Source organism: Drosophila nasuta, chromosome 3, assembly GCF_023558535.2.
Source record: "Drosophila nasuta strain 15112-1781.00 chromosome 3, ASM2355853v1, whole genome shotgun sequence".
In the NCBI taxonomy this organism is placed as follows: Eukaryota; Metazoa; Arthropoda; class Insecta; order Diptera; family Drosophilidae; genus Drosophila; species Drosophila nasuta.
In genome coordinates this window covers 16,901,932-16,923,889 of record NC_083457.1, presented here as the reverse complement: position 1 = coordinate 16,923,889, position 21,958 = coordinate 16,901,932, and the positions used below count along the sequence as shown (strand labels likewise).

General features: G+C 41.9%; 6 protein-coding genes across 6 annotated transcripts; 2 read left to right on the top strand and 4 right to left on the bottom strand.

The window, feature by feature from the left end:
- Positions 1-1,127: 1,127 nt before the first annotated feature.
- LOC132793067 (mitochondrial proton/calcium exchanger protein) lies at positions 1,128-6,887 on the bottom strand. The gene is made up of 6 exons (XM_060802723.1): positions 6,745-6,887; positions 6,063-6,332; positions 3,617-4,875; positions 2,477-3,556; positions 2,135-2,416; positions 1,128-2,065 (listed from the first exon to the last, which is right to left on the bottom strand). The coding sequence occupies exons 2-6, from the start codon at positions 6,139-6,141 to the stop codon at positions 1,700-1,702; spliced, it is 3,066 nt and encodes a 1,021-aa protein (XP_060658706.1). The 5' UTR covers positions 6,142-6,332; positions 6,745-6,887; the 3' UTR covers positions 1,128-1,699.
- Positions 6,888-6,920: 33 nt separating this feature from the next.
- Positions 6,921-9,827, top strand: LOC132793070 (uncharacterized). Its single transcript, XM_060802727.1, has 2 exons — positions 6,921-9,382; positions 9,448-9,827. Exon 1 carries the CDS (start codon positions 7,597-7,599, stop codon positions 9,379-9,381), a length of 1,785 nt encoding a protein of 594 aa, XP_060658710.1. The 5' UTR covers positions 6,921-7,596; the 3' UTR covers position 9,382; positions 9,448-9,827.
- Positions 9,828-9,963: 136 nt separating this feature from the next.
- On the top strand, positions 9,964-12,233 carry LOC132793069 (larval serum protein 2). Its single transcript, XM_060802726.1, has one exon. It carries the CDS (start codon positions 9,970-9,972, stop codon positions 12,082-12,084), a length of 2,115 nt encoding a protein of 704 aa, XP_060658709.1. The 5' UTR covers positions 9,964-9,969; the 3' UTR covers positions 12,085-12,233.
- Positions 12,062-14,142, bottom strand: LOC132793072 (uncharacterized). Its single transcript, XM_060802730.1, has one exon. It carries the CDS (start codon positions 13,986-13,988, stop codon positions 12,234-12,236), a length of 1,755 nt encoding a protein of 584 aa, XP_060658713.1. The 5' UTR covers positions 13,989-14,142; the 3' UTR covers positions 12,062-12,233.
- A 94-nt stretch (positions 14,143-14,236) lies between these two features.
- On the bottom strand, positions 14,237-18,360 carry LOC132793068 (syndetin). Its single transcript, XM_060802725.1, has 10 exons — positions 18,208-18,360; positions 17,909-18,133; positions 17,530-17,847; positions 16,605-17,471; positions 16,213-16,550; positions 15,979-16,144; positions 15,803-15,913; positions 15,421-15,744; positions 15,243-15,355; positions 14,237-15,180 (listed from the first exon to the last, which is right to left on the bottom strand). The coding sequence occupies exons 1-10, from the start codon at positions 18,271-18,273 to the stop codon at positions 14,805-14,807; spliced, it is 2,904 nt and encodes a 967-aa protein (XP_060658708.1). The 5' UTR covers positions 18,274-18,360; the 3' UTR covers positions 14,237-14,804.
- Positions 18,361-18,766: 406 nt separating this feature from the next.
- LOC132791500 (general transcription factor 3C polypeptide 3) lies at positions 18,767-21,682 on the bottom strand. Its single transcript, XM_060800446.1, has 2 exons — positions 19,768-21,682; positions 18,767-19,707 (listed from the first exon to the last, which is right to left on the bottom strand). Exons 1-2 carry the CDS (start codon positions 21,613-21,615, stop codon positions 18,820-18,822), a joined length of 2,736 nt encoding a protein of 911 aa, XP_060656429.1. The 5' UTR covers positions 21,616-21,682; the 3' UTR covers positions 18,767-18,819.
- Positions 21,683-21,958: the final 276 nt, after the last annotated feature.

Here is a 21,958-nt window from a genome sequence, read left to right as displayed (position 1 = left end):
TTTTGCACTATCCACTTTATTAACTTTATTTCATGAGGCATCACTTTGAATTTACTTTAGTCTGCAGGCTGTAATCTGCTGTCTGGAGTCTGATTGTCTGCAATCCAATACATCTTAAGGAATTCATTGTTGCATTCCAAGCACTTTTGCCTGGACAAAGTTTGTCGCCCGTTTTGCGCACTCTGACTCTCTGTCCGAGACTTATAAGTTTCCTTCTAGCCCACAACCTCCCTTCCATTCTACTATCTCTAACCAACTCCTCAAGCGCTGTCTCGCTTCCCTTTATCATGTTGGCTTTTGCTTGATTGCGAACAACAATTCCCACTTCGCTCACAGATCCCAATGGTGCTGAAGTTTATTATTATTTGGTTTGTTTCACATTTTTCATACTTTTATTTACCTTTAAACACATTCCGAGTTTTATTTGTATTGGATATCGATGAGGGCACACATTTACTGTCTTGTATTTGTGCACTTGCTTAAGTCAACTAGTTTTCGCCAGACCAAAATCAAGAGAGCTTCACAGATTTAGTATGTATGGAATTCAGAGAGTATCAAGTGAGAATCGATGCTTCTTTGAAGTCTTTTTTTGAATGCATTTTTTAAATTTCAATTCGAAATGATTGGTGTTACCAACAAATATTTCACTATGCAAAACTCTCTCACTCGACTACCTCTCACTTCACAATACAATAAAAACTTGCTAGCCAGTGGCTACAAAGTTTTTAAGTTTTTGCACAATTTGTGGTTATATTTATTTGCCTTATTTCACTACAGAGAAATTATTTGGTTTTCTTAGTTTGTTGGCAATTGCTCTTAACAAATATCGCTTCACCCCTCACCTTGTGGTCATAGCATAACTAATTCTGAAAATGCACATCCAAGAATATTTGGCAATCACTAACCAAATAAAAAGAATGGTAAAGACTAAAGTAAATCAAATTTAAAATTTTCTACCCCTTTAGGAAATAACATACAAATTTCTTGTGTCTATACTTAGTTAATTTTTTTTATTATTGTTGCATAACACTTTTATAAATGGTTATCTAAATGAGTTAAGCACATATTTTTATTTTAAAAAATTATCACGCGTTTTTCAAATTGTTATTTTTACGTTCAGTTATGAATATGCTTCATGCATTTCGCACAACTTTATTTAATCTTCAATCATTTGCAGTTGTATAGGATAAATACGTGTTGCGTATACTAAATGAATTGAAATAAATGTAAATAAACATTTCGCTCTATGATCACAATTGCTAATTGCAAATTATTGTTGTCTGCCAAGACAATAACAGACTTTTAATGTACGACATCAAATAAAGATATAAACTAGGGCGGTAGAAAACAAGTAGTATGTAAATTTAAGGTAGTTTTAGTAAAGACACACCTGTATGGTAAGTGCTTGTATTTATGAATAGTTATAGATTATCTAGTTCATTTCTGATTTGTGCTCGATTTTACACATTCGTACTTCAGCCTCGCAAAATGTTACACCCGTTTAGGATTAATTTAAATACAGATTTGAAATTTAATGTCAACTGTCTATTCGTGCTTACAGTTTATATGGTCAAAATTAGTAAAACTCCCATATAAACACAACTGACATAGGGTAGACATCATCATCTTATTTCGCCTTAGGTACTTGTTCTGGATTACTGTTTGTCAACGACTCAGGCTTCGATTTGTACTTAGCCGGTCAGATGAGCTTTTTCGAGGTGACTGTCGTGGATGAACCATTAGCCGCCGCCTTTGCAGAGCTCGCTTTTTGCGTCTGAGACGCAGTTGGTGTTGGTATCGTTGGCGGCAATTCCATTTCCTTTTGGGGAAGAAGCTTTTCGATCTGGCGTTCGGCCGCCTCACGTAGCGCAGCTTTGGTAGGCGTGTCTTCACCTTTAGCGGGAGATTTGTTATTTGCGCTATCGCTGCTACCACCACCAGCTCCCTTGGGTGGTGAACGTGGAGAGTTATTTCCTTTATTGTCATCTTTTGGCGATTTTGACGCCAACTCATCCAATGGCTTAGCATTGTCCTTTAGTGTTTTCGCAGTATCCTTTAGATCATGCTATAAAAACAAATGAAACGAGATATATTAAAGTAGCTGAAATGAATAATTAAGCTGGTCAGTAGTTACTTCTTTTTGACTAGCGATTTCCTGATCCATTGCACCCAATTCGGTGGCAATATCGCGAATCTCCTTGGCAGAATCATGTATGCCATCTACCAACTTTGCCATGTCCTTATCACTCTTCTCCACCTCCATTTTTAGTTTCTCTGCCTCCTTCATACTCTTTGCAATCGCCTTCTCAATCTTTTGCTCAGCCTCCAGAATCTGTTCCTTGTCAAGCAACGTTACGAGCTCCTCAATGGCTTTCTCGCTTAGTTTAATGTTATCTCGTCCAATAGACTCCAGCACCTGCACATTGCATATTATACGAATCAGAGTGGTTTATTAAATAGCATTTAACTGACTTACCTTGCGTATGTCATTGACGGTTACAACGCCATCCTTGTCTGCATCAAATTTGTCCAGCACGCTCTCGATGTATTTAAGACGAGCTTCGTCGCTGGTCTCCTTCAGCTTCTTGATACTATGCATGAGATCATCGATGCGGACTAGCTCTTCAGTGCGACGTTTAGTTGCCTGCTTGATAAGAAGATCGGTGAATTCCTCCAACTGTTTCTTATCTATTTTAGTAGCTGTGCTGTCGATGCTTTGGACAACTTTCGTAATTTCATTCACAGAAATGGCACCATCCTTATCGGCATCCAGTTTAACCATCAAGTCCTCAACGACCTTGAATCGCTCCTCATCGGAGGCTTCCTTCATGCGTCGAATGGTTGAAACAAGTTCATCTATGTGCACCATTTGTGAAGGGCTGCTGGAACTTGGAACAGGAGACAGTTCGGGGCTATCGACTTGCTTAATCTGTTGCTGACGATGCTCCAGATCGTTCAACACATTATCGAGTTGCGAGATCATTTTGTTGACCCTATTGTAGAGAAGCTTAGCTGCTCGGCTCTCGCGCACTGGCTCCTTAACCACTTGGCGCACTTCACGCAGCTCCTCGACATCCTCCTGATAGTCACGTAACTCCTCTTTAAGTTCCTTGATTGTTTCCTTCTCCACAACCAATTGTTTGTCCGTTGAGAGCGTTTTCAACGCATCCGAGAGCAATTGCACATCCGTTGGCGATATGGTTTTCTCTTTGTCTTCAGCCGTACTTTCCAATTTCGTGTCAACAATTTTCGGTACCTTGACAATCTCCTCGGAGAACACAAACGGAGCTGTCAGCTCCTCCTTAATAGCTGTGCGCTTTGCAATATTCTCTTCGCGCTCCTCTTCACGTTCCTCACGAATCTTTCGCTCCTCCTCCTTAATAATCTCGATCTTAGTCTTGTTATCCACTTTGCCCTCACGCTCTCCAATCGCATGGCGCGTGTGCGCGGCCACTGCCTCAGGCAACACACGTATTGTCTCCTTCAGTTTGTCCGTCGTAATGCTATCGTCAGAAATAAGCATAGCTCTAGACAGCAGTAACAATGTCGGTGGCACCTGTATTCAACAAATTAGTATCAATAAAAAATATATTCTCCTACAAATCACAGTACATACCTGTTCATTCAGGGATAAATCGATCCACTCCTTCAGCTGAAACCGAAGACGTTCGGCTGTTAGGCCATAGGCACGCATTCCACGCGCCTTGCACGCCTGCTGTAACTCAAACAGATCCAGGGAGTCGACGCCCTCGCGGGCTATCACGCGATCATCGGTGGCCAGAGAGCGCAGTTTCAAGCGCAGTTGGAAACGCAGTAACATTGTGGTGCCAATGGTGTTCAGCTCAAGAACGCGACACAATGCTGCCAACTGCTCTCGGCTGAGCGAATCCAAGGTGATTTCATCATCGAATCGTTTGGCAAACTTGATGATGTCATCGTTGCTAACATGTTCCGAATTGCTTCGTAAATTATTAAAAAATTGCTCAAATTGCTTCGCTTCTTCACTGCTATGCTCGACGTGTTGCACAGGCATCTGACCGAGAGTTTGTTGCAAGAACTTGGCCACCTCTAGACGAACGGTAAGCGACTGTCTAAGACGCTCCTGACGATCCTTGGCTGTTTGGAACGTTGAGGGCAACATGCCCGGAAAGAATTTAATAAAGACGGGCAACAACAGTTCCATAAACGGCACCACAATGAACACCGAAAAGGGTATCAATCGAAACAGATCCGATGTGGTTCGCTGCAATTGTTTATTCTCACGACGAGTGAGAGTCTTTCCATTGAGCACGCGCCAAAGCAACTTCGAGCTGATGGCCGTGTCAATGAAAAGCAGACGAAATCCGTGATAATAGTGCACCAGTTCATCCCAAATACGTTGCTGCAGTGGCTTTTTCGGCTTGGCCACAGCTTTCGATGTAGCTTCCGTTAATTCATTTCCCGATTTAGCTGTCGCCGTCGTCGACGTTGATGTTGCTGCCGCTGCTGATGTTGAACTGGAGTCTACAGGGCTACTGTTGGCGGTAGCTGCTGTCGCAGTCGCGGCTGATTCGGTGGCTGCTTTCGCGGCTTTGCCATTGGCCACTTCCTTCATAATCTCCTCAACCTTCTCCTTTTGCTGATTCTTCAGCTTTTTCACTGTCGCGTCAATCTTCGAACAGGAATCGAAGAGTGCGGGACTTGCATGAAAATGCCGGAGACTATGAGCCGAAAAATAATATTGACGATGAATATGATGCGGGTAGGTGATCAGCGAATTTCCACCCAACGGCCTCAACTGGTTCAGCACCGCTGCCGATTCCGGATGCAGTGAAGCATCGCTTTTGTGCGGAACGTGTTTCGTTGAACTATATGCATAGCTGCTCGTTCTGAGATCTGTCAAAAGAATGAAATCACATATCATGGTTAAAGCTGATTAGAATAAATTCGATTCTAAATTAATAATCGCAAAACCATAACATTTCCCATTGATAAGCAGGGTGAGTGCTATGAAAGATAAGATGAGAGCTCAAGAGAAAACTAACACCTGCGGTAGTATGTGAACTAAACTTATATAAACTCTTAACAAAAATCAAAAACAAAACACAAAATAATTGCATGTAATTGGCAAATGCATACAGCGGTTAAATGCACTTTCATTTGTATTTGCTTTGCTTACGTTCGCATTCATTCCCTTGGCAGACACTCAGAAAATATAGTGTGTATGGTTTCCCACACATAGAAAGAGAAATCAAGGTGAGGTACAGCGAACTGCGTAGATGGATACAACGAGGAGGAAACAAAGGAAGAAGCTAGCACCGCACCACAAACAATGCATGCAGCCTGCGTTAACAAAAGCGAAAAGTATTCAACCTTCGGCCAATGGCCATTGGCCATTATTACGTGATTATGCGATTACCGGTGAACCGTGTGGACTGTACTTTGTTTCAGGCAAACATACAGGGTATCTGCATGTGTGAGAGCATCAGCGACAGAGGGGGAATGGCGTCAAAGAGTCTAGATGTCTTGGCACTTTTGCTATTTCGATGAGTGTATGTTTATATTCGGCAGTGAGCAAATGATTTTGCAAATTGGTAAAGCAAACAAATGTATTTGTTACCCGAATATTGATCATAGACTACGATTAACACAATTAAAGCCTATAAAGATGTCTTAATCAGTTGGGATTTTTAATTTTAAGCCTCTTAGATGGGCCGTTCTAACACCTAAAGAGTTATATAAGAATATATCAAATATAAAATTGGGCTAACGTATGTAATATGAAATCTGACATTTTGAAAATATTACTTCCAAACAAAATCAACTGAGTCGGGAAATTTCTTATTTGTGGAAGACGAATGGCAAGCAAGACGCAACAAAGGGAATTTAATTTCCCATTGAGACCAGCAAACATTGAATCAGCTGTAGACGAACAGGCAGTCAAAACAAAATATGAGAAAGAGACACGCGCACAATACAGCGGTCACTCACACAAATAAACACGCATGCACACACACACGCGCAACAACTACGATGTGGTTGTAAAATCAATGGAAAGTTTTAGATTGCTCGCACACACTTACAGCGCTTGTAGAATTTCTGAAACATATAATGCGTTTTCAGGTTCATTGAAGATCCTTTGTGATGCAGCAACAGATTCATGATTTTGTATGTTTTCACTGGGAGGCTGTCGAGGGTGAGGGCAGTTGCCAATCCAATTCCAAAGTTCTGTAATTGTTTTTAATTTTGAATTTCCGAATCACTGTCTACTCTCTGTGTATATCTTTGAATTTGTTGTCGTCGTCGTTTCGTTGCGCATGAGAAATTTGATGGTTTCGTTTATCTCCTTAAGCCTAAAAGTGTATACAGTAGATGGAGAATTAGAATATAATGAATTTTTAAAGTAACAATGTCCAAAAAACAATATCACTCTTTTTTCATTTTAAAAATTAGCTTCAAATAATAACTTTAACTGTCAACATAATCACGTTCGCTGTTTTCTTCTCAAACAACTTATTATTTCTATCTTACGTTTCGCTACGTTAGATGCAATGTGTATGGACGAGTTATACATACATACATGCATATGTACGTACAAAACACTCTTTACGATATCAGGCGATGTTTCATTGTGTTCGTTGTTGTTTGCTGCCTTTCGCACATTCTAAATATTACACAACTACAGCAACAATTTCAAGTTATTATTCTAAGCGAATTTCACTGAGTCAACACCTGTTCCGTCATAATTGATAATGCGCAATTTACCATTAAAGTAATTTACGATGTTGATGTACTCTCCGTCTCTTGCCGAGTTTATTTAAATATATATTTATAAATAAATGTAACGCAAAATCAACAAATCCTTTACAATTTTTGTTATTCGCACGCCTTTACGCCTTTATTCGCAATTAACCAATGTGACAGCAAGCCAAATAAACAAAATATACTTAAAATCTTTGAGATACAGCACTCCTGGTATATTTTCAAATTTGACATATTTGAAAATATCGGCAACATTTTTCGGTATATTTTTTTTACTCATGCGATGTTTACAATCACACCTTCATAAATACGATGCTCAACAAGTGCGCCAAATTATGAAAATTATACGAGTGCTTCCCAGTTATATTTAGATGTTGCTTATGTTCCGCGGACATGTGTTAGGGGATGCACAGACTCCTACGTGTTGTCTTTTTCCTAATATACGAGTCGGCACAGTTTTATGTGCCATTCGGCGGCCACATTCATGTATGAATATGTACAGTAAATAACTGCTTATTTCAAACTGCGCCAACCCACAATTTTAAATGATTAAATCGGCCAAGCAAAAATTGTACAGTTAAAAAATAACATTTTATGTTATTTGCACACAAATAATCACAATTACGACCAGATGACTCTAATGAATTGTGTTGATAGTTTTTACACCCTTATTGCAAAAGTATTGTCAACATAATGTAAACAAAGGTAAACGCCATTAAACCTTAAACGTTTTTGCTAAATTAATGGGTTATATTGATTGGTTCGTCGAGTAACTGAACATATAAAAGGACTTCAATTTCCCAGGAGTTGGTATTCATAAAGTTTGGACTCTCGAAATTATAGTTCAAAATAATAATGTGGCAAATAATAATAATCGCTTGCTTAGTCAACGCCCAACTGGAGGTGCCAGATCAAATTATTAAGCGGCTCAAGACCGAGTTGGATTACGAATCTATGCTTGTGGTTCACAACAATTTTGCATCATGTGTGATTGATCTTCAAAGGGACGATACAATGCCCATTATCAACTTTAATGAGAAGCAGAACTTTTCCATTAAGACAACATTTAATAGACGATTTCTTGTCTTGGTTTGTCTGAGTACTCACAGTATCACAGCTCTGAATGTGCTCTCTAAAAATCTCGATGGAATGCGTGACACAGCGATCGTATTGGTATTAGCTCCGGAAGTTAAACTAAGTCTAAGCAATGCTTTTCAAAATTGCTTATGGAACAAAATGCTCAATGTCATTGCAATTCGCAGTTGGAAGCAGGATCATCACGTTTATAGCTACCGCGCATTCCCCCAATTCAAGGTTATCAAGCGACACATTTCTCAAGTGGAGCGTTTCTATGTGCCTCAAATGAGGAACATGGGCGGTCATCCCATTATAAGTGTACCGGATAACATCTTGCCACGTTCTGTCTACTACAGGGACGCGATGGAAAAACCTCATGTCGTTGGATACCTTGCATCGTTTTTGTATAACTTTGCTAAAACCTTGAATGCTACTGTGAAAATCTGCTGGGATCATGTGCCACTCGATATGCCCGAGGAGATGATTAGTCAGGGTGTAATCGAATTAACCGATGAAGGAATGGTGGACATTCCCCTATGCATTATAAATACTGCAAGTACAGTCGGCGAGACTAGTCTGATCAGCAGTTATGTGATGGAGACATCCACTTGGCAACTAATAGTGCCACTTGAAGCCGAGTGTGAAGGTGAATACTTGATTTTTACTGCTGCAAGCAAAGGGCAATTGTGTCTTTCAGTTCTGATCATGATACTATTTGCGTTGTTGCTCCACAACTTCGGACGCCTGGAACTAGGAGAGTCTGCAAATTTGCGATGTGTATATCAATTAATTGATCCAGTTTTAAGGGCCGTGACTAATCAGACCTTTGTACTACCAAGGCAGCCATCGAGGATGTTAAGGGGCGTTTATTGTATGTTGCTCTTATTCAGCTTCTTATCCTACAACATTTACATTGCTCAGCTAGAGATGATTTTGGTACATCCACCCAGAGATAAACCACTAAAGAGCTATCAGGACTTACGCCACGTCGGTTTAAAGATTCTCTTGTCCCCGGACGACAGACATTTGATGCACCATATCTTAGGAAGCCGCCATATGAATGAATTTTGGGATATCTATGAAGTTGTGAATAGATCGACTTTCCAGAGTATGCGTCGGCAACCAAACATTTCCTACGCCTATCCCATAACTCACACCTTATGGCCTCTAATCCAGCGTAAATTCGCTAAACAACCATATCCGTTGTTTCGACTCTCAAAGGAATTCACTTTTATTTCATTTTTGCTCTTTGGTCTGCCTTTGTCCAGGAACTCTATCTACGAAGAGCCTCTCAATCGGTACATCCTAAACACACACTGCAGTGGTCTCTACAATCATTGGTTCCACCGATGCTTTGACAAATTGGTTGAGATTGGCAAAATGGAAGTGCTGCCGTATATCAGCATTGAGGAAACTTTCCATATATTACGCTGGGAACATTTCAAATATATTTGGGTATTGTACTTCATTCATATTAGTTTCGCAACAATTGTATTTGTTTTTGAAATCGGATTGACCAATTGGATGAATCGATATATTTATTATATTCCAATAATATGGTGAGGTATGCTCCCAGCTCAGCACTTCTAATCACATCTGACTGCAGCTTCATTGTTCTTTGTTGTCTAGTAATCCGATTCACGAGCATTCTTGTTGTTTTGGCATTTCATTTGATATGATTTAATGCTCCGCAAATGGGGGAGATATTTTTAGAAGTAACGCATCTCGCTGGCAACATCTCGCTTGATAAGCTTCTCTATTGACCGCTGAGCGACCCTCAGGCGATGTTACAATCATGATGCATCGTTGTCATAACCAAAACAGTCTCAATCAGCAGGTGTAAGTGAAATTGCTTACACGTTAGATTGATGATTAATAGAACCCTCTGGTAGTCGAGCCTCTCTATACCAATCCCAATGCCATTCCCAATCGATCGATCAATTTATCAGCTCAAGGTGCAATCGAAGGTGCAAGCGGAGGTGCAATCGGCGGTGATGCTAGAGGTGCAGTTGCTGTTATCAATGCGACGCTGGGACGGATGTGTGCTACAATAATGTCAAGGCAATATCAACGACCGAACCGAACCGCAAATATCTCCCATTTGATCCCACATGATCAGGTATAAATGCAGGCGGAGAACCGGTCAGTGGTATGAGAACGATGAAGTCAATCACGGCGGTAGTTGTGTTAACGCTAGCTCTGCTGGCACTTGGTGGCCAAGGCAAGCATGTGGATTCTAAGGTGGCCGACAAGGACTTCCTGGTGAAGCAGAAGTTCGTGTTTGAGATGCTGCAACATATCTACCAGGACGATGTCTTTGTTACCAAGTATGATACCAGCTTCTGGGAGTACAAACCCTGGGAGCATGTCGCCGACTATCACCATGAGGAGAAACTGCAGCACTTCTTCGAGCTGTGGCAGCACCATCCATTCTATGACGACCAGGTATGGACTGTGATGTACGATCGCCACGAGGAGTACGCCGTTGGCTTGGCTCGCCTCTTCATGTACGCCAAGAACTGGGAGACCTTCCAGCACGTAGTCTTCTGGGCTCGCCAGCATGTGAACAAGCAGCTCTTTGTCTACGCGTTCACCATTGCCGGACTGTTCCGTGACGATATGCAAGGAATTGTGTACCCCGCCCAGTATGAGATTCACCCATGGAGCTTCTTCGATGGCCAGACTCTGGAGATGGCTGAGCATTACAAGATGCATGGCTTCCACCATGTCAAGCAACTGAACAACGTGTACAATGTGGTCATGAAATCCAACTACACCAACTTCTACGGAGACATGAACTATGAACACGGTCTGGCCTATTTCCTGGAGGATATTGGCTTCAACAGCTTCTACTACTACTTCAACTTGGACTATCCCTACTGGACCAAGGGCGACGAGCAGCATGTGCTGAACAATGATCGTCGTGGTGAACTGTACCTCTATGTGCACTGGCAGCTCCTTGCCCGCTACTACCTGGAGCGTCTCTCCAACGATATGGGTGAAGTGCCCAGCTTCAACATGTACGAACCTGTTGCCGCCGGCTTCTATAGCGGACTCCGCGGCTACAACGGTGTTCCCTATCCCAGTCGCGACAACTACCACAATTTCTACAAATCTGAGAATGTGGAGTACGTGAAGAACGTGGAGCTCTACACCCAACGCATTATGGACTGGATCCATAAGAACGGCAAGTACGACGTCGAAGTGATCAATCAGCTGGGTAACATGATTCAAGGTAATGCGGACAGCATTGACAAGCAGTTCTATGGCAGCCTGGACAAGTGGTATCGCTATATTGTGAACGATGCTCGTCCATTCGGCAAGTACCAGGAGACCTATCCCGGCCACTTCATGCACTACGATACCAATATACGTGATCCCCTGTTCTTCGAGGTCTACAAGAACCTGCTTTCCCACTACTGGCATCTCATGGAAACCTTCCCCGAATACACCAAGGTCGACTATGGCTTCGAAGGTGTCAAGATCGATGCCGTTCACATGCCCGACAGTCTGAGCACCTACTTTGAGTACTTCGACGCCGACATCAGCAATGCCGTCAACGTGGAACCTACTGTTGAGCATCCTAGCGATGTGTTGCACAGTTTTGGACGCAACTCCTTCTACAATGGCAGCAGCTATGTGATCAAGGCTCGTCAACATCGTCTCAACCACAAACCCTTCGAGTTTGTCCTGGACATTACCTCCGACAAGGCGCAGCCGGCTGTCGTCAAGGTATTCATTGGACCTAAGTACGACGAGTATGGACATGTGATTCCATTGGAGCACAACTACCAGAACTTCTTTGAGCTTGAGCACTTCAAGGTGCAACTTGAGTCTGGAGTCAACCATATCAAGCGCAACAGCGGTGATTTTAGCTTCTGGGTTAGCGATCGCACCACTTACTTTGAGCTCTATCAGAAGCTGATGGATGCCACCAACAGTGACTTCAAATTCAAGTTGGATCAGTCCGAGACCCACTGCGGTGTTCCCAACCGCATGATGTTGCCCAAGGGCAAGAAGGGTGGTCAGGTGTATCAGTTCTTCTACATGGTGTACCCATACCATGAGCCCCATGTCCAGCAGTACACTGGCTACGATCCCATTGTCAGCTGTGGAGTTGGTCACGGCTCCCGCTATGTGGATGCTTTGCCTTTCGGCTTCCCCTTCAACCGACCAGTGCATCACGATTACTACTTCGATGTGGAGAACTTCAAGTTCTTCGATGTGAAGATCTTCCATCGCGACGAACACACCAATGTTGCCTAAGACTAAGTTGTGCATCTCACATTCCAGATTCCCTAGACTTCATAGCTCTTGAATAATTTACAAACAACCCCATAGATCGTGTTCAAACTTCGACTTGTAATTAATTTACTTCAAATCAATATGCAATAAACGAATTCTATCCACCTTAATCAATCTGAAGCTCGTTTAATAATCACTTCCAGTCCAAAAACGACCAAGGCAGTGCCTGAAAGAGCTGCATATCCCAACCAAATCCACTGCAGATCTTCCAACTGCAATGCTCCTCCGATTTGCGGAAATTGTCGACTAACAGGATCACTGAACGAGATTAATCCAGCTGCTGCCATATCATAGAAATGCATGTCTACCCAGTGCTGGTAGATGCCAGTGGCTCTCGCATTCATAGTCAATCTGGTAATGTGCTCCTCGAACCAAGAATTTTGGGGCAACTGAAATGCGAAAAGGGTTAATGTACTAAAGCAGGCCTCCTTCGAGTAAAGAAATATTTCCTGGGGGAAATACTTCTGTTGGGCACTCAGCATAGTCCATTTGAGGCGGGAGGCAAAGTAGACATGACTCATATTGAATTTGTCCCTCAGATGATTGAATTCGCTGGAATTAACTGCTAGCATAGGCAGAGAAAGGGAGCTGAGCTTACTTAAATCGTTAAAATCGGCGACATCTACGATAAGTGGCAACGGCGTTAAGGCGTGTTCCAAGTCCGCAAAGCTGCGAGGCTGAAAATGTTTCGGCGGATGAGTTAAAAGGGTACCAAGCGCTGCTTCATGGATTGAACTGATATTGAGACCCATAAAGCCAAGCATTAAGTAAATCCAACTGCTGCAAAGTCTGGGTGTGTGTTCAACATTCTGGCCAAATGATTGGCCCAAGAATCCTCGCAGAGCGACATCACTAAGCAGAAAGTCCACTAGACGGATCACTTGTCCAGTGAGATGCCTGTACAGGCCGAGCAAGCATCCAAAGCCAGTGATAATAGCCAGAGCAATGATTATATGACGGACATTACATAGAATGAGATAAATATCCTTGATTGGAATTGGTTGAGCGATTGGAATCATTAAACAAATGTGGCTCAATTCAAAAGGATAGCTTGTGTGTTCCAATTGCTCGTTTGTATCAATAGATACAAGACCAGCCGGAATATCGACATGTAAATCTTCAGCCATTTTCATCATCTCTCGTTTGTTTAAACTATGCCCTGGCTGCACTTGCTCCGGATACTGCAATGTAGCATTCAACTTCCAGACTAAAGTGTTCACAAAACGACCCACGGAGCCGGCTAATACCTGCGATCCTGTTCGCCAATCTTTGTAGATGATGGTACGTGGATGTTTTTGGTCAGGTAACACAATCAGTGGCTGCTGTTTCATGTTGAAGAACTTCTCCGCATAGAATGGTCTCTGTTGTATCGGATGCTGTTCCACTTTAAACTCCGGGTAGGGATAATAACGGTAATAAAAGAGCTCGTTATCCTCGGCCAACAGTCCAATAATATGCCATATTCTCAGTTTATAGCATTGCATCATTAAGAACCGTAGTAGATCAAGAGACGTTGAGTTGAATTCTCCCGACGACAAGTAGAAGACGATGCGCTCTTTGCGAATATTGTGTAATAATGAGTTCAACTGTTCCTCAGGCAAGTCATTGTCCTGAAAGCAGACTATACAAAGCACACGCGAAAATTCATTTCCAGCTGTTATGTTCGTCAATGGTTGCAATACCACCGGCACTGGAGGCTTCAAAAGTAGCTCCTGCAGCCAGCTCTGCGGGCAATGATCCTGTCGTATTATGAATATCGAAGAGCTCGACTCTTGCACCAGCTCGTTGATAATACTTATAGTACTACTGCTTTCCAGAGGTACTAGTAAAATGATGCCAATGACTAGCGTCCACATGGTGGCCATCAGCAATGATACTGATGTATCCAAAGTTAGGCACAATTCTTATATTCTCATTGCTGACTCACTGCCAAAAGGCTCTAGGCACGCCGAAGGGCAAATGAAAACGCCTTAAATGTGCATGAGTCGGCCTTTTACTAACCAGTTGACAAATTCCTGTTTCTGATAAAATAGGGGCTGACCAGAAATATGTTTGCACAACAGAATTTATTTTGAGCGTTTGTCACTTTGTTTAAATATTCATATCTCAAAATATGCACTCTTTATTAGGTGTTTGTTTGTTACAGATTCATATATGCATATATTTATATACTATATGTATTTATTAGTAGCACTACATTGTGTATAAACGCGAGATTTCTTTTACAATTATTTGTCCGTTTCGCAAATAAATATTACATTTGGGTATTAAAATAAATTGTTGATGTCTTATTTCTAGTTCGACATACATACTCCAATGTGTATGCCTTTGTGTATATGCGTTCTCTAGGTACATAAGTCATATGCATGTGTCAAAATCAAAAGAAAATAACAATAGTTTAGTCACAATAAATAGAGAGCAGAACGCGCTTAGATTACAATTTTCAGATTCAACATTTAAAATTCGAATATCAAAAATGAAGTACATTACAGAGATCGCTTATTTAACTGAAAGAGACTCAAATACTTATAACAAAATGTTCATAAATTTGTACTAAATGGAATGTACAATATTAAAAGAAGAGCCACCAAATTCAGCTAGTATTAACAAAGGGGGTTGCGGGTGTTAATTATACTAGTACATAAATATAAGAGAGAAAAAGTTTGAAAGAGACTGTAGACTTAAATAACATTTCTCAGATTCGAGCCAGAATTATAAGTGTTCTTCTGCGGCGTTGTGCTGGGTGTTGACAAATTAGCTGTTGTCCCCTCTACCAACTGCAGCAGCTTTTGTCGAGTCCGCTTATCGCTGACACATATGCATTGAATAAGATTCGTCAGTTGTTTCGCTGAATATTCATCAGCTTGTCGTTGTTGTTCAATCCATTGCTCAAATTGGTCCGGCGAAAAATAATATGCTTTGATAAACACATCCACATAAGCACGATGCTGTGGATACTTTTGATGCGAAATTAACTCGAGGAATGACATAAAATTTGCAAAGTCCAATTGCATGAGAGCCCGCCCTCCTGCCGAGCATTTCTTCACATTGGAAAATCTAATCAAATGTGCAAATTGAATTCAATTGAATTTCCATTACTAATAATTTCATTTACTTACCCCTCTACTAGCAAATGTGTTGCCACATGCGCCATAGAATTCCACACATGTTTGCTGGGGATGGGCACTTCCTTGGTTATTTCCTCTAGGCACATGGCAAAGTTTTGTATATTCTATAATGAATAAAGATTATTGGTGTGTTTTTCCTTAACGCATTGCATCAGAATCTAGCACTTACGCGGTTCAAAACATCACTGTAGTTGCTATGCTGGTGAGTCACATGATTCACATCCCATTTAACCTTAGACATTTGTGCTAGTATCGCCGGTAGATCGATGACGCGAGATGTTACGCATGTGTAAACTGGTTTCGCAAGATCAGCCATGAATTCGCCGTGTTCCAGATAATTACTTAAAATTGGTCTATCACCAGCGGGCAATAGATGGTTCAAATAGTTTTGTAATACTTGGAACTGCTGGAACATGGTACGGCCCGCTTCAATAGCCACAATGCGGTGCGGCAGACCGTATAGAGTATCCGGATTAGCTAACTCGTTGTTGATCTAAAGGTCAAAGCGGTATATTAGTTGGAAACACGTTTCAGTTGAAACAATCTATTACCAGAGATGAAAAGTTAAGTGGCCAAACTTTAATCTGATTGACTACATTGGATTCTACTGCTCGAAGGCGTTGCTCTAAATAGGGCGTATAGAGATTATCCGTGGCTACGAGCTAATGCATTAAAAATTGAAAAGTTTAATTGAATACTATATCACATGAAGCCCGACTTGACTTACTGCATCTTTGCCAAATATTTCGTGCACTGCATACGCATAAAAGTCAAGCAGTTCCAACATACTGAAGATTATCTTTGGAGAGATGCAGTGCAGCAGCTTACACATTTGCAAATAACGACCAATACAGCGCAACACATTTAGGGCAGTGTTGTTCACAAGCAGCTGACTGAAAGCACACAAAATGAAAACACACAAATTATTTAAAGAATCTTTGCAGATCCTCAGCCTACTTACTTGCTGACATCATCCGCAAACTCCTTGCTTTGCAGGCTCTTTTGCTCATCATCGCTTTCTTCACTAAAGTAACAAGAGGCCTCATCTACAATGCCGGACAATATGTCTTCCTCCAGCATTGCCGCATCAAGGCCTCCATCAAAAGGAGAACTTTTCTCAGAGAAACGCAAAAAGTAACCGTAGGAACCATAAATAGAGCTGCCACCACCATCCTGAGAATGCACAGAGACCAGCTCGTCACAATTGTTGTTACTTATAGGGGAATTATTGGTGGAGGGCATTAAAGCTGTTGTGGGTGATTTGTGCCTTCTCAACGTATGTCTCACAGACCGGAATTCCTGTGAAATTTTTATATAGTAACCTTAAGTAATAATGAAATGTTCAGCGCTTACCGGCAACTGAAGAATGTGCGAAAATGAGTCCAGCGGTGTCCAGGATTCGTTATCCAAAAATAGACATATCTCTTCAACACAACAAATATGATAGCGTGTAAAGAACTCTTCACTCCGTTGCTGCATAACCACAATTAGTTTATCCGACTGCTCGCCGCAGAATTCAATGCCCACCTTCTTCAAGCGCTGCACAATTGACAGAACCTGAATAAACTGATCATATTTGAGGGACGTCAGTTTTGCGCTCTGCAGAAAGAGGCACACTTTGTTTAGTATATCGTTCCAGATGCGCGACTGTCCCTTCTTTAGTTTTTGCTGAATGTAAAGATCCGGAGATTCGCTATCTGTCTCCTCCTGCTGGGCATACAGCTTGTAGTTGTTGTGCCATATGACCACTTGATAGTATGAGGCGAGAATAGTCCAAAAGGTTTTGCACAAACTTATTAGACATGGCATCAGTTTGTCCACATTAAGTTGCTCGCAAAGTTGCTCATATAAAAGCTTGGGCTGTTCCTCTGCGTTAGGCTCACTGTATCCGCGCACTACAGCATTGACCGTGGAGTGAACGGCCGAAATGTAATTGATGTGAAGTTGGTCCATGGCAATAAGTGACTTATTCGCTAGCTTATAAGCCTCCTGCAACTTAGCATATTTGCGAATGTCGAACTTCAGCACCATTTCATTGAGCACCGTATCCAGCTGATACTCCATCAACACCATTGTCTCCTGCAGTTTTTTATGCAGAGATTGGACGCAGTTGAACTGCATAAAGTCGGCAACAGAGCTCTGACATTGCAGGAGCAATGCTATAGCAGCTGAATAGTTGTGCTCTGCCAGCAGTTTGTGCAATTCTTCATCCGTTGTTCGCTGTGAATATAATAATTTTGTAATATGGTTTATGATTATAATGATTATAAAAACCCACCAACTTCTTGATGGCCAACAGAGTTTCCAACACTTCTTTGAGCACCTCCCTCTTACGATAGCTGGCCAAGATCTCCAAGCTGGTCGTGGTTAAATTTGTGCGTGCATAATTCAGATAGGATCGGGCTTTCTGGCAAGTCCAAAGAGATTCTTCCAGCTTCTTTTGCGTCTCATTTATATTTTGAAACTCACTGCCACATGCGTTTCGCTGCTCCAATATGTTTTGCAGTACTTGTTTGGTCAGCACCTTTTGTTGTACTCGCAGTTGGGCGATGGTTTCTTCAATAAGCTGGTTGTCAATTCCACCGCTGAGGACTTTCTACGAAATGAAACACAGACTTATTGACATTTAAACAAATTAGACAGAGCCAAGCAAATACCTTAAGCTCGTATAGCTCCGGATTGTGGTCAGCGTCGTAGTAGCAGGTTTCAATGCTTTCAAGAACTTCTTGATCCGATTTCTGTGCGCTTATTGTGGCATCATCCTCCTCCGCACTTGCTCCAGTGGCTGACGGCGCTGTGGTAGAGGGCAGTGCGTCAGTTGTAACCGTCTGTATAAAATAATCTGAGAATCCCATGGCTGGAATTTTCATTTGACGATTCGTCTAAAAGTGAAAGGCGACGAAAGTAGTTAGTAGTTAGTCATATCATTGGAGGTGCATATTTGGTGGTAATTTACTTGTTTGTGCAGCATGTCCATAAACCTTGCCTTAAACTCATCCATTTTGGCCTTAGAGTTTTGCATTTTGTTGCATCCATGAAAACTAAACGAATTACGCGAAGCAAAAATTCGAGTTCTCTTTGGATGAGACAGTGGGTGGAGTGGAGTGTGACCGAAACTTGTATAGCAGAAATATACCAAATTTACAACAACTACTAGATTTTCTTGCTGTTATTAGTGATGCTCTGGCCTTTTAAAAGAAAGGAAGCAACACTTTTATAAATAATACTTTTTTTTTTTAAATCCATATTTAAAATAAAAAAATAACTCGTTTTTTATTTTATTATTTTATGAAAAGTCTGTTGTATTTATTATGGACAGGCTTATTTTAATAGTTATAAGCAATCTTCCGACTGTTTATTAAAATTAATTTTATTATATTGGCTGTTGTCTGCATAAAAAATGAATTATTTTGTTGTTTGTTTTATATTTTGTGCTAAAGGAGGTCTTCATCGAAACTAATCAGTTTTCTTGCTTTCTTCTTTGCATTTTAATACAATATACATTAAATCAAACTTTTATATTAGGTATAAAGTAAAATTTATTAACTTATTTTATTTAAATAATAGTTTATACAACACAATAACGCATTAAACATTGTCGAGCCTTCCACTTATTGCCATTGGCACGGTAGATGAGATGCAGATTGAATGCGACCTCATGTTGTAATCCCAAGATCTCCTCATGCTCCTTTATCAGTGGATGCTGCTGGGCCAGAGCTCGCTCGTAGTATTCAACAGCCAGATGTAAGATATTCGCTTGATGGTATATACGTCCGATGTTATAGTAGATTTCCTGCTGTGCAGCACACGATGAAATTGAAGAATCCTTCTCGGTGCCTTTTTGCTTACGTGTACGTAGCTCTGCATAGCGTTGAGCAAAAGCTATTGATTGTGAGATTGCTGCCGACTTGCGAAGAACCTTCTTTTGGAGCGACAACTGATTGAAGACTACAGCTATGGAGAGGGCGACCAATGGATGCGGATTCTCACGCAGTATGGGAACATACACGTTTAGGGCATATTTGTACGAACTGCAGTTGAGGTGATAGTGACCGAGGAACAAACGCATTGCCTGTGTAACCGATGGATGACGTTGCAAGAGACGCCGCGTATATCGAAAGTAACGAACCTCATCACCCTGCTGCACCATGAGGGACAGGATATTCCAGAGATTAACGTTCTCCGGCTGCTTGGCAATTAGCTCGCGCAGATATGAGAATCCAATGGCACAATCACGATTAAAGAGACAGGCGAGGATTATAATGCGCTCGATTTCATAATGATAGAAGGTGAACCTCTTTGTAGTGACCATGGCGAAGCAGATGCGTTCAATGGCGCTGAACTTCCCATGGGCGAAGGCGGTTCGGATGAGTTCCAGAAACAAATCGTATTCATTCTTAATCGTCAGATCAGAGATCGCTCCCGCTCCACTTGTACCAGAACTCTTCAGTGATTCCTGTCAAATTTGTTATAATTACTATTATAATACGATTTCATTTGACATTTTCTCACTTACCTGTGGCTCCTGTTCTGCATTGCCTGTTGCTCCAGCGGCTAAGCTACGCATTTGTAGGATTGCCTTGAGTCCCTCGGTGTTGTAGGTGCTGCCACCATTTGCGGCTGCTAGCATCTCCTCTCGATTCTTTAGCTTGATGGAGTTTCGACCAAGCAGCACGTAGCCTACATCGAGGAACTCCTCGATGCGACCAATCTGCTGCAGCATCACGCACCTCTCGTAGAGTAAACGGGCATGCAACGGTTGCCCCTCCTGTTCTCCCGATTGCTCCAACGCCTTGACGGCCTCTTCTGGTCTGCCCTGCTGCTTGAGCAATGCGGAGAGCGTAAACTTTGCTTCATAACAGTACGGAGCAAGCTGGACTACTCGTGCATAGCTCTGGATGGCCTCATTGGTGCGATTAATCTGTCGGAGACACTCCGCTTGACGCAGCCAAACAAATGCTGGACACTCAAATGAATCGCCATCTGTAATGGGCCGCATCAGGGCTATGGCCTCGGCATACTTATGCTCCTGCATTAGCGCCTCGGTGATATCCATGTATAGTTCAACACGATCTACGGTTGGGCTTATGTGTTCCTGAACATTCTGCACCAGATATCCCAACAAGTGATGAGCATGCATGTGTATGAGGCTGACGCAAAGCTTGGCGCGCAATTCGGGAACATAGTCATCAGGAATGTGGCAGAAGTAGATCAGTTCCAAACTCTCTTTCTCGTCTTGCTCCGTTTCAATTTCCAACGTTGTGCGTTCCCGAAGGCATCGCAGAACTGTTTCATACTGCTTATTCAGTATGAGTAGTTCCAAATAGATGTTGAGATCTTCAAGGGTGAAGCGAGAGCTACACACACTGTACGCTCCATCCATGGCCTCTAGTGCTATTGTATGCTTCTCCAGCACATGGAAGTAGCGCGCCACATTCTTGCCAGTTGTAAGGCAAAGATTCCATTCTGTTGATGGCATCAACGGCAGCATTTTCAGGTATGTGAACATCGCCGCATTCGTCTCTCCCATGCGCTCCAAGAGCTGGGCCTTTCGGAAGCGCAGCAAGTAATCCTTGTGAATCACTTTAATGGCTTTCGTATAGCAGACCCTAGCTCTTGCCAAATGGCCCTGCTGCACCAGGAGATCGGATATGCGTATCCACATGTCACGATCTTGTGGATTGAGATGCGCTGCTATTGTGGAAAAGTGCAGAAACTTAACTTCATCACGGTTCTCATAGATCTCGGCCAGCGTGTAGAACGGCTCACTCGCCAGGGGATTCTGTCGTATGATTTCCATGCAAATGCGCTCGGCTGTATCGTATCGCCCATAAACAAAAGAGAGATTCGCTTCACCCATGAGGCCAAGTAAAGCGGGACTTAGTTGACTACGCCGTCCCCAATGGCCACCACCGCCACCTCCACCTCCGCCTCCGGTACGTTGACTTACAGCAGTCTCTGGCTTCGCCTTTGTCAGTAGTGACTTCTTAGCAGCAGCCGCTCCGCTAGTGGAGGGCTCGCATTCTGACTGATCGTCATTGTCATTTGTTTGCGTGAGTGTTTCCTCCTCGTCTTCATCTTCGTCCCCGGGTTCAAGCTTAGTGCAGAAATCGGGAAACTCCAGGCACTGAACGCCCTGCACATAGCGACGGATTAAAGCTCCCTCTTCCTCCTCATCGTGTGTTGCTGAGCTCTGTTCATTGCCATTGTTTTCATTGTCGTACTCAATAATTTCAAAAACTCTCAATGGTTCCGTCTCCTGGAACTGTGCCAATTCATTCTCAGGCACATCGTTGCTATCGATTTCTTCAATTAATACTTCATTTGAATCATTACTTGCTGAAGACTTCTGGGATTCACTCATTTTACTTTCAATGCTATCTGCATGTGTTTATGTACAATTTTGTTGTCAGCGGTTTAATACTACCAGCTCCAGCTGTTCGTTGCTTATCGTATGTTTTCGATAACATACTCGATGCATTAAACTATCGATAAATAACAGTGTCTGTCAAATGACTATGGACTTGTTTGAGAACAGCTATTTTAATATAATAATATTATAGTGCAATAATATTGTAAGGTTTTTAGTGGAAAATATATTTGTTTCTTTTTGTTTTATATTTTTTAGCATGTATATTTTATTTATTATTATTCATTAGTATACCTAATATAGAAACAAGTTAAATTAAATTATTAGTCTTTGATTC